Genomic DNA, 12,832 nt, shown 5'->3' on the forward strand with positions numbered 1-12,832 from the left:
ATTGGTCTGCCACTCCTCTTTGCTTCAGCTTCATCCTGGGGCTTCTTTGTGGGGCGTGTCCTTCCACTGCCCGCAAGCTCCTGCAGGTACTCTTTTTTTTTTTTTTTTTAGATTTTTTTGTTATTTTAGGACATCCACCTCGCCTGTGTTTCACTACAGCCTCTGCCCTCCATTGTTTTTCACCCACCCTGCTCCCACTCTTTGACATATAGCCCCCCCCCTCTGTTTTTTAGGTCTTGCCTATGCAGCGTGCATGCGCTGCATAGGAAAAGACCTTTAGAAATCGATTCCGTTTTGCTGCCAAAAACGTGCACGCATTGCATTGCTTTGAATGGCAACGAGTGCACGTTTGGCGATTCCCTTGCAGGTGCGAGCTTTTAAACCATCTGTTTGTAGTTAACTTGCAAGCAGATGGTTTAAAGCTCGCTCCCGCAAGGGAAACGCACCACTGTCCCTTTGAGCCCCTCGCACATCTTTAACGTCGCACATGACGGAGTGGAGCCCCGCTTTCACCCTGAAGAACGTAGCCTTTTTTAGTACCGCTTGTTTTTAATGTGCCTTGTTTTACTAAGAGGCGAGCACGATTTTTTTTTTTGTACTTCAACGCTTATCCGTCCGTTTGTGCCCACGGACCGAGGAAATGGATGGGCTGGGCAGACTCGGGCTGCTGCAGGCATTCTTCTTTGTTCCCCCGGGACGCGATCACATGGCCGCATAGACAATGTCAGGGTGGGACGTGGCTTGCCTCTGTTCACTGCGCTCCCTTAAACTGTTCTGCCTTCTCGAAGCAGCAGAGGTACTAGGGTGCGCATGGAGCGTAAGTCACTTCCTCCGTCGCCCACCTATTGATTCCTCCACCCCCAGCCCCTTCAACCTCCGGGCTCAGCAGCAACGATACACGGAGTAGCGACACCTCGGACCGGCAGCATCAGCGGCCTAGTGCGCGGTGAGTTGTTTCGCAAAGCGCGTCCTTGCACCTCTTAAGGGAGACCAACATCCAGGCACATACTCTCCCATCAGTTCCTTGACAGGATTGTAGCAGGGGGATATGTTTGTTCACCACGCTGGAGTGTAGTCTTCTTTATACAATTAAACTTGTTTTATTTATTTTTCTGCGTGGTTGAAGGCCTGTTTTCCTGGTATATGCTACTTACTCGATGACTCCGGGGGTTCCACCCGGAACCCCTTTAGGAGGATCTTATAGATTGGGCGTTCAGTGTGACTTCTGTTTGTTTGAATGTGAAAGTGTGGTCAGTCTTTGGACAAAAGCAATCGGGGTGGAGGGTTGTGTACACGGTAAGTGGTCGGTAAGTAAACCCTGTTAGTGGAAAACGCAGCCTTTATTTCTTCTCCCTTCAGGGAAGTGGGAGGATGGGCTGTACTGTCCCGGCCTCAGCAGTCCAGTGTGGGTCGTTTTCCACATCCTTAAAGTTGCTCACGGATGTAGTACTGAAAAGCGGACTAGTTTACCACATTACTATATCAGCGAGGGAGTGGCAAACTTGACTTATAAATAATAATAAGCATTTTTGCCAGTAAAGCTCATGGCTAAGACAGTTATTGAGGAAAAAAACATATAATTGACTAGAATTATAAACTTAAGGAACGTTTTGTTGAGGTTATAGAGGACGTTCACTAAACTGCTCCAACATTCCCTCCATTTATGTTTCTATTTTTTTAAATAGTCTCCACTCCTTCAAGTAGGGGTTCAATCTTTATTATTACACAATTCACGTAAGAGTGACTTGTCTGTTTGGGGCGTTTAGGGAGTTTAGCTAAAGCAGCCACAACCATGAGATTATTTTGAGACTTTCATTTAACCATTCTTGACACACCATGAAGCAATGCAGTAGATGCATATTACTGCACCTTCCTTTTACAAGAATGCAGAGGCTTTGGGGCCCGGGGCCAAAGACAAAGGGGTGGCCTTGCCTCTTCCTCTTTGGATGGGCCTGCAAATCCTGGTCAGTGCCTGGGCGTGTCCCTTGCTACGGTGATCTGGGGCTAGTTAAAGGTGCACAATGGAGCTGGTCAGCTGTGCAACACCCGCCTCCTGGCAGAATGGCATCTGGGACCTGGGACCTGGAGTACAGAGGTAATCGCATCCCAAATCTCATATGTTTTAATGTTACCGTTAGGAAATGCCCCATACCCATATCAAAGGCTTTTTTGACAATCAATAGTACCAGGGAATATGTGAACTCTGGGAGCGTGGGGGGCTTACTCTATTATCGGATCAGCGGTCTGACCTTTAAATGTGTGTTCCTACCTAGGATGAATTCATTTTGGTCTGCATTCACTAGTGTGGGCAGTAATGGATGCCATATCAAGTCGATGATGGAAGGCACCCTCACTTCAATGCTGCTGTATACATTTTAGGAGGTGAGATACCAGTATGCCTGCGGACGCCTGATAAAATTAGTTGGACATCCGATCTGCTAGGCATTTTCCCAGTAGCCATCTTTCTTATGTGTTCCTGTACATCCTGGTATATAGGGAGGTCTAGTACATCTTTTTGCACTTGGGCAGCTTTGTCAGTAGCAATAGGCCAAACTAATCATCCCGGCCTGTTAATGTCGTGTTCTCGGTTCCCCCATAAGGAGTGATGTAATATGTTAAACGATCTCTATTTACAACCTCCGCAGAACGTGGCACGTCAATTAACCCGTTGGCCGACGCGAGCACTACCTCCCAGGTGATGCGCACGACCAACGGCTGACGCTTCCCCGCACACTGCGTCGAATGCCTGCACCGCTGCGGAACGTCCGCCGTGGTAAACGGGTTATACTATTTCCCTGGTTTGTTATTGAGCTGCTTGCTCAAGATTAGCTAGCAGGCAACAGCCTTCTTGCTGTGTCACCTGTGCGCAGGCTACAAGTATTCCCGGTAGTTAAGGCATCCAGGTCTTACCACAGAGGTGGCATATTTTACCTCTCTAACAGCAATTTTTATGCCGTGCCTGTATTATTATCTATATTTTCTTTAAGTCTATTAAGTGCAGGGTCCAGTTAACAAGTTCTCCTTCAATGTCTTCTTTAATCCTTCTACTGTTCCAATACAGCGCCTAAGGAAAACCACTTTAAAGACCTCCCACTCTGTCATTTTTCTCAAGGCTGTACTGTTGGTGTCCTGGAAATAATTCTGTATAGTTTCTTCTAGTAACCCACAAAAAATAGTCTTTTAGCGTTCTGTTATGCTACCTCCACGAAGTAATATCAGTATTTTGTGCTCCTCAGGTGATATTTAGAGTCAATAGTTCTGCTTGTGTGTTGTAAGTTGCTGCATTCTGTTTCAGCACAATATGCTATCTCATCTAACATACAACTGTGCATTGAGGAATTATATGAATATAATTTAATCCGTGGGTGTAGCTTTTTCCATTTATCGATGTTCCCACTATGTGATCCACTCACTTGTACCTGTCTGTAAAAGTCTCATTGGCTCTGCCCTTGTCTCTCCCTCCACTTTCTTTTATTCTGTGCGAATCTCAGTCCCTCCTTGCATTTCAGTCTCTCTTAATCTCAGTACCAGTTTTTCTTTCTCTCCGTCGCTTTCATTCTTTTTTCATCTTGATTTATCTTTATTCCTCCTGTTTCTCCCTTTCTGTGCCATTGTCCTTTTCTTTCTTTGCCAGTCTTTTTGCTGTGTTTCTCCTACTCTCTCTGTCTGTTTCAACCTTTGGACAGTTTTGATTTGTTTACATCTCTTTTTCTGTCTTTATTGTGCCGTTTCCATTATCCCCTCTATTTTCTTTTCAACCTCAGTTGTTCCCTTTCCTCAAATTCAATCCATCTCTGTTTCATTTTTCTCCTTTCTCTAGCATCCTTTCTGTTTCCATTTTATTTCCTTTCATTCCTGTGGTAGGTAAAAGACATTGTTATTTACAATGCCAATACCTCTAACTCTCACAAATGCGAGACCAATTTGCATTGCAAATGCTTGTTTTACCTGGTGCACAGCAGTGTGGGCTGCTATGCAATATGGCTTAAAGAAAAAAAAAGCACTATGACTTGGCCAGTGTTAAACGCATCATAAATTGTTTTTTTTTACTTTACGCCATGTTGCACAGCATCGTGACATGTAAAATAAATTGGACAAAGCAAGTAGATTTTGTACAGGCACAATCTACTAACTTTGCCAATGCTTGTTCGTTTTTCCAGGCTTGATCTGAAAATTGTGACGCTGCACCTGGGTTATGATGTCTTCACCACTTACTAAGAAGAAATGCTTGCTTATTAAGGAAATGTAATCCCAGCTTTTGAAAGCTGCAGGCATGAGTGTAAACAGCACAGCAGAAAGAGTAGTCAAAGTATGTAAAAATCCCTTATGCTCTTCTGGCATGGTGGGCCAGGAATAGCCAGTGGAAACTGAGTAAGCAGAGTAGGCCAGTAGCACTAGTAAATACAGGATTTAAAGATTACTTTACTGGGGGCTAGATTTATACCTCGTCGATTAATTTGTAAAATGTCTTGCAAATTATGTATTGTAAGCACACTGGGCAATTAACACTGGTCAAGAGGTAAAGACTGGTTTACAGCCAAATATTTTATCGGACTCGGTTTCTAATTGTCCACTTTGCAAAATGTCCAAGTCTGTTCATCTGGCATTCGAGGGTTAGGGACTCTGCAGCTGGGCTCTTGGAGACCCAACCAGGAGAATTTCGCATACTGGAGCAATGAGTAGCTCTTTAAGTGGGATGCCTCCACACCACTTCTTGTTGTGAATCTAGTTTTTGGGGATCCTCTGTGCCTGCACCACATTTAACCACAGCTCAGGCTTCAGGGCATCTTCTGCCACCTACCCAGTACATATACCCGACCTGCGTCTCCCCATCCCACTGACGTCCGCCCAATTAGAAATTGCACTAACAAGCTGACTTTGAGAAACTGGGAAACTCTATCTAGAAACCTTCTGCTGGGTACACACTCACCACAATCGTGGGTAGATCACCTAATCAGATTCAGCCTTCTCCAACAAGAAAACCAGTAGACAACATCATATCGTGGGAGACTGGCTATTGCAACAGTCCAGTGTTACCAGACGAAGCCATAATCTGAAGTGGATGGTTGTACAAGGTCCTAAAAACAAAGTGTTGCACTAGTGAGAAGGGCCTACTTCCATTACTTTGATATTGAGATGTTTTATTGTCATCCCGTTGACGTTGTGCCTAATAACATGCAGGTTCTTGTGACACTTGTGCACGGTTAGGTAGAGGAGCTTCACCTTACCGTGCTGGGGTAGCAGTCGCTACATTCTGCACCAGCTGGTTCAGCTGCATAGCATCAAAGGGCTCGGGGTAGGGCACAATGGCATCCACTGAGGATGGCTCAAAAAGTAGAATTATTGTGGGAGCGGATAGAAATACTCAACCCCCACTATGTGGGGGGAACCTTCTCGTATTTTGCTGATGATTTTGTTTCCTAAGCATTTTGTGCCTTTGTCCTTTGTGGTCCTCTTCCGAGAAGCAATACGGCACATGGTGGAGCTTGGGTGTGCGTTTTTGATGATGGTTATCATTTGCTCCAAAGCTCTTCAGTGATGAAAACTTGCCACACACACTGGAAGCTAAGTCCTGTCTCCACAGCACCACAACCGGAAGCGGAAATACTCCCCGGTTCATTAATACCACTGTGTCCTCCTCACCTACCGCCTGGCATCTTACTTTGAGTTAAGGAAAATTCAAGTTGCTGCCTCCTCCCCGCCGATCCACAATGAAATCTGATTCCAGACCGGACGAAGCACTATGAGTGAGAAAGGGAGGACTGTCTTCTGCTTTAGTGGTTGTCTGTGCTTGCTCTGGTGTCCCAGGCATGTCTTGGCAATCATCCGTGGGAGAGTTGTATATCCTGCTTCTATACGAATGTAATGCTAGTTTCTTTGTTACAGCTCCCCTACCCAGTCTGAAAAGCCAATCTGCAGGAGACTTGCTTTTCACTCCCTGTGCAGTCAACTTAAAATGCAGCAGGTCTCACTGCAGAGCAGAAAACATTGGTACTTCGAGGACCTGACGTCTTCTAATAGACAAACCAGGGCATTATATATGGAAGGTGTAGTGTCCCTGAGGGTCCCCCCCAAGGTGCACACGCCACACAGTATTCGGTAAGGTATCTTTATTTGCTCTTCGTCTTACTGCTTGCCCAGATGCGTCCTGCTCCCCACGATCTGCTTCCTGCCCCCTTGACCGGATGTGATGTCCGGTGTCCTTTCCCCAGTGTCTCTGACCCCGTGGGTCCTAGTGCCCGACTGCCTGGTCGCGACATCTCCCCCTTTGTTACAAACAGACATTTTCATTGTAACCTGCAGTCACTGTTAGCGAGTGCTGGTAGAGAGAGAGAGAGAGAGAGAGAGAGAGAGAGAGAGAGAGAGAGAGAGAGAGAGACCTTGTCACATTACATCTCTTCAATCAATGTCTGTGATTTCTTGCATGCTCTTCTAGGTCTTGTTTCATTTTCGGTCCCTTGTCCATTGTCTTCTTCCTTCACTGCTGTTGTAGTTGTGGTCAGCGGTTCTTCTTCTTCTGTCTTCAGTTCTTTGAAATGCGAACTGTTCCTTGTGATGTTATACCACCCCGCCGCCGCGGTTATCATCGGTCCTTTCACTTCCATCACAGTCAGCGGGTCTTTCGAGAATGTGCTGTCTGATTTCCTCTGCTCTCGTTGCCGCACTACCACTGTGTCGCCTACATTTATTTTTGGTTTGGAGGCATGCCTCCGTTGATCAGCGTAGGCCTTCATCTTTGCTTCTTCATCTCTGACAGATATGTCGCTTCGGTCTACATTCATCGTTGCTTCCATTTGTGGCAACCTGGTCTTGCTCGAACGCCCTAGAACTAGTTCGGCCGGGCATCGGCCTGTGGAACTGTGAGGGGTGTTCCTGTAGTCCCTCAGTATCTGGCATAGTTCCTGTCCTATCGATATTTGTGTTAATTTCGCTCTTTGGACTGCCTACTTGATGGTCCCATGAACCGTTCCGCCATTCCATTTGCTTGTGGCCACAGAGGTGTTATCTTGCCTGGTCACGACAGAAGGATGGAGCTATTCGTACCTGCTTTATAAGCAGTTTGTAAGAAGTTTCATTATATTTATTAAAAGATGCAGCAGAGATCCCTCTGCTGGTATGAACAAACTCGAATACTGTCAGGGCTGTAGCAAGCAAAATGAATATGGCTACTTTAAAAATGGAACTATACAATGCACTTTAAACTCATATGAGAATTCGTTCAGATCCGTGCAAATCAATTTCATTCATTTGTAAGTCTGCCACAAAAGTAGTAAATGGTTTACATGGAAATATATTGGGTGTCAACTAAATTATAGTCATTTGTACCAAATGGGAAAGATGGGTGTCAAAGCTCGAGAAAAGCTTGAAGAGGGAAACGGATAACATGACTGACCTCTCTCCTCAATCCCAAGCTGTCTGTGTTGTTTGATAACCTTGAAAGGTGGACACGCCTCTCTCGTTATTGGGATCACATTATGATGACTTCACCCATCTTATTGCTTTATATGTATTTGAAAGTTCTACTTGACGGATGAAATGGATCTCTAACTCAGCAATAAATTACAAAGCCTTCTTTTGTTCTCACCTATCACAATGTCAAAACCTCGTACCAATCTGTAATTCTCTTGTTGATGCGGTACTTGTTTGATTCATTGATACTTATGAATGGGATGTGGTTGATGGTCGCTTTTTGTTTTAAAAAAAAAAATCTTTTCGTTCTGTTTCATCAGGTATACGTGTTCGACGTTGGTGGGAAGAGCTGGAAGTTTTATGACTGGACTCAGGTCACAACTGTTGCAGCATTTGGGAAGTATGACCCGGAGCTCCTTTGCTATGCTCATTCCAAAGGAGCAAGGGTAGTACTGAAAGGTTTGTGACTGCTCCATTACTGTGGGTTTAGTCCTTAATGCCAGTGTCTTTGAAAAAATGTCAATCTTGATATTTTACAGCTTTAATGGTTGAAAATCAGGCTGAAGGTGGGTTTGAAGACACATAATTTATGCATTTTATTTGTACTCAAAACAGTATTACAAACACAAACAAGGTTCTACCACCGATCAGTCGGATGATTAAGAGGAGAATACGAAATAGAATAAAAACATTTCTATCTGAGTGACATGTTGACTTTAGAACTGTAAGCTGGTCCCCATAGGCAATAAACCTTCCATCTATCCCCATTTCTTTTCAAACTGCATCCCAGATTAAATAACTGTTAATTTGCCTTTTTATTATCAGTCCATCATTATGAACTTTATTCGGATAAAAACAACATATCCATAAAAGTACAAACTAGAAAAATAGTTAAAAATAATTCAATAGTGTTAAGCTAGGCCTCCAGTAATACAGTACATAATTCATAGTTGGACGATCAATAAAAACATCCAGTTTAAAAACATAGAATAAAGTGCATGTGATTTAGCAGGGGTGCATGGAGTTACGTGTACGCACCGCCGCTTTCAAAAAAGAACTAATCCGAAAGGTTAGTTCATCATCATTTAGAGCTAGCACCATCCCGTATGCTGCCTTATAGTCAATCGCATGTAAAACTTTAAAATACGGAATCAAAAATCTTTTGGTGTGAAGTGAATAATAAGAACAAAAGAATAGAAAGTGCAGCATTGTTTGTGTTGATTGTTACAGGGGCAGGGTAGAAGATCGAGGTTGGAAATAAAACCCACGGGAAATGAAAACATATATTTCATAGTGTCAGTCCTAGCCGAAAAAGTAAGCCCCTTTCCCAGCACCCAATTGGTTTTAACAAATATCTAGAAACCGCGGGAGTGACAGTCTCAATTTGTATGTATCTGGCCACTGAAGTTTTTTTACATTCTGTAGCTAGTCTTGCATTTTTATACGATGTGTAAAGGGTCTTTTGAAGGGATTTACTGCTGATAGAGCTAAGGTCTGAAGGATTTAAAAATACACATTCCAGGTTCACACTAGCTAAATTTTTGTGAACCGCGGCCAACCATGGTATATCCATCCCCCTGTCGCATTTCAAACAATCTAAAATGATCTCTCTTGTCAACAAGGCTGCAAGATATTTCCAAATTCTCAACCAAAATAGGGGTGGGCGTGCCTTAACGTAATCTTTTATACATGAGAGGTTAAGTTCACAATGACTTGCGTACTTGCATGAGGAGATGTGTGCACCCAGGTTTTTATGACAAAGTCTGTTCTCTTCACCCTGGATGCAAACACTGTTCGTGTACCGCCAGACTTCCGCACCATAGGTTGCGACTGGTATACATTGAAGTCTGTAGATGTTAACAGTGGGGGACACCACCTCTACATTCCTTGTCTTAGGAAGCCCAAGTATGGTATTAATAGAGTTTGTAAACTTCCTCCTGCAATAGGCCACATGGTCAGTCCACAACCCATTGGATGCGAATTCCAAACCATGGTATGGGAAAGTGCGAGTGCTCAGTAATCGGTTAGAATTTAAGACTATCGATGAATTAAAGTACTTCTTAGACCCACACGCCATTATAAAAGATTTTTTTAAATTGGTGCATAAGACTAGGGCTGCCATGAACTCTACAAAGACATGGACCAGAATGCGGAGAGCCATTGGAGTGCGCCCCTTCAATACTGCATCGTCAGCATATAACAATGCGGGTTTTTATTGGCATTAATAAGTGGAACATCCTGGGTTAAAGTTACTAAAGACTTATTTATGGTTTAAATCTTTTGAGTTTTCACCAAAGACAAAACAACCAGAACTCGCTGTATCGAACATGTGCAGTGCGGCAAGCGGCAATACAATAATAAGAAGCATGTTAGTATATATATATACTATATTATATATATATATATATACAATACTAGTTGATGAAGCCGATCTGCGTTGTAGGTCGCATAGAATTCCAAAACAGGCTCCTCCCCCCTCCCCGTCCCCTTTGTCCACTAGCAAAAATATCTCTCTGTTAAGAAAAGGTGAGTCAATTAGCGAGAGTGGCATCAGCGCGTGGCTTCTGTTTGCGCTTAGACGCCTTCTGAGCTGGAATAGGGGTGTCCGCCATGCGGAGAAGGCGGGGGTATCGTGGGCAACTTAGTTCGCGGAATTCCCCTGTGAGGAGATTTAGAAATGGCCGCCAAAGCTCTGGGAAGTCAACCCCCCGACCCGCCTGTACCAGGGATAGCTTCTCCATTCCAAGCACCATCCATAGCCTGTGTAGCCAACCTGTGTGGTGGGGAGCCTGTGGTGTCCTCCAGTAGACTAATATGTTTTGCATAGCCGCCCCTAATGCAAAAGCGATCAGGTGGCCCCTCCGTGATTTCAAGCGGTACATCAGGGCATTAGGCAATCCTAGTAGGATGTACGCAGGGAATCGGGGAAGTGTGTGTTAAAGTGTGAGTCTATCTCATCCAGTATCGTGTCCCAGTACCCCTGTATGCGATCGCAGCTCCAAAGCAGGTGTTCCTGTGTGCCCAACTCTCCGCACCCTCTCCAGCAGCGATCACTGATGCGGGGATCAAACCGGTGTAAGTGCTCAGGGGTGTAATACCAGTAAGTGGCCACTTTAGTTAGAGTCTCCGTCAACTCTGTGTGATATGCGGAATGTCGTGCTCTGTGATACACTGCTCCATTCTTTATGTGTGAGGGCCCTCCCCAGCTCCCGCTCCCAGCGGCATCTGCCGGCGTTGTATGTGTAAGTGCCCATGAGGAGGAGATGTTGATACAGGTCTGAGATTAATTTCTTCTCTGAGGTGCGGGTGACCAGCCATTTCTCATAGGGAGTTAGAAATCGTTGTGCTCCAGGGCGAACCTCTGGGTGGAGTACCCTATGACGTACCTGGAAATAGGATAGTCAGCTATCCTCCGGGATACCATAGTCCTCCATCTGTGGGAAGGAGAGGATGCCATTCAAATTAAAAAGATGCCCAAGGGCCCTGCACTGGGATTGCCGCCAGGTCGTAAAAGCCTTAGGATCCATTCCCGGGGTGAAGTCAGGGTTGGCAAAGAGCGGTGTTAGAGGGGAGGGAAACGATGTCAGCTTGTGTTTGGTGGCGACCCGGTCCCACACCTCCATAACCGTGCCCGTGATCTGGGACGCGTAGAGGTTAGGCGGCCGATGGTGCTTTGGGAGAAAGTGGATCCCGTAGAGGGGCTTGCCCGCTACGGCCTGGTCCTGGAATAGCCAAGTTTTCCCGGATTCCAGTTGATACCACTCCACTAAGCTTCGGAGTTGCATTGCGTTAAAATAAAGTTGGAGGTCTAGAATGCCTACGCCACCATGGTCGGGTGGGAGGACCGCGATCTCATGCCTAAAGCGTTGGCGACGTCCATGCCAAATGAAGCGTGCCAGTTCTGACTGCGTTTGCTGGATCCAGCCCTTCGGTGGCCGTAGGGGCACGGTCTGGAACAGATAAAGTATCTGCGGTAACAGAGTCATTTTCGTGGCGGCTATCCTCCCTAGCCATGAGAGTGAGTGGTGTTTCAAGCGCCTGATCTCGTCGCGGAGCTGCATGCGAAGTCTGGCGTAGTTCGCCTCGATAGTGGCTGGGATGGTGGGGCCTAGAAGGATTCCTAGGTAGGGAGCCGTGGTGTGGGACCATTGCACATCATGCTCCTCTTTGACCTCTGCCAGCGTCTTCGAGCCAGGGAGACATTAAGGGCAATCGATTTGTCTGTATTGATTTTGAACCCGGAAGTGAGCGCAAAGTCATGGAGTTCAATAAAAAGCGCACAGAGTGATTGGACCGGTTGGGTAAGAGACATTAAGATATTGTCCGCGTATAGGCTGATTTTGTGAATGTCGCCTCCGAACTGGATGCCCTTGGTGAGTGCGTGTTGCCGGATCCGCTGTGCCAACGGTTCCATGTAGAGGGCGAATAAAATAGGGGAGAGGGGACATCCCTGTCGGGTCCCCTTGACAATCGGGAAGCGGGAGGAGGTGTGTCTGTTGACGCGAACAGATACGGTGGGCTGCCTGTAGCAGTTTAGGATACGAGAACAGAGGATGTCTCCCAGACCAAAGTGACGCAGTACCAGTTCCAAGTAGGGCCAGTGCACCCTATCAAACGCTTTTTCGGCGTCGATAGTGAGGAGCATACAATCGGGCCGCATACGTGAGCCGGCTTCAATGAGGTGTAGGACCCTCCTGGTGTTATCACTGGTTTGCCGTTGCGGTATGAAGCCCGCCTGGTCCGGCTCCACCAGTTGTTGCATGTAGGGTGCAAGCCACTTTCCAGAATTCCGGTGTACAATTTGAAGTCAATGTTCAATAGGGAGATTGGTCGGTATGAACCGCAGCGGGCTTTGTCCCTACCAGGTTTCGGTATAACCGAAATTGCAGCTTCCAAAAGGTCTGCGGGGATCGCGCCCGGCTGAGAAAAGGAATAAAAAGGATCACGCAGAAGGGGTGCTATCTGGTGGCAGAACGTTTTGTAAAAGGACGCGGGGTACCCATCAGGGCCGGGGGATTTCCCAAGCTTCAAACGCGAGATCGCTGACACCACCTCTTCCAGGCCTATGGGTCGGTCCAGGAACTCTGCCTGGGTCAGGAATCGGAGGCGCGCCCCATGTGGATAAGACTGACCCGCCTGCAGGTAGAGTGTATCGCTGGCGTAGAGGGATTTATAGAACAACCCGAAGGCCTCCGCTATCGCCGCGTCGTCCGTGACAACACCGCCCCACTCTGTCTGTATGACCTGAACCCCCTGCTTGTGGCGCGGTTCACGTAGCTTATTTGCCAGTAGGCGTCCGCACCGGTCTCCTCCTGTGTAGTAAGCGTGTCGGAGACGGAGGGCCACGTATTCCGCCGCGTTATGATCTAACGCGGCTAGCGTCTTCCGCTCGGTGCATAATTGACGTCAGGCCCGTGCTGCC

General features: G+C 46.3%; 1 protein-coding gene across 2 annotated transcripts in view; it reads left to right on the forward strand.

The window, feature by feature from the left end:
* Positions 1-12,832, forward strand: part of LOC144756220 (di-N-acetylchitobiase-like) — a 127,508-nt gene that overhangs the window by 32,781 nt on the left and 81,895 nt on the right. For both annotated transcript variants that reach the window (XM_078645839.1, XM_078645848.1), the window contains exon 2: positions 7,731-7,869. In XM_078645839.1, the coding sequence (XP_078501965.1) occupies positions 7,731-7,869 (139 nt within the window). The remainder of the gene's footprint in view (positions 1-7,730; positions 7,870-12,832) is intronic.

This window comes from Lissotriton helveticus, chromosome 1_1, assembly GCF_964261635.1.
Source record: "Lissotriton helveticus chromosome 1_1, aLisHel1.1, whole genome shotgun sequence".
In the NCBI taxonomy this organism is placed as follows: Eukaryota; Metazoa; Chordata; class Amphibia; order Caudata; family Salamandridae; genus Lissotriton; species Lissotriton helveticus.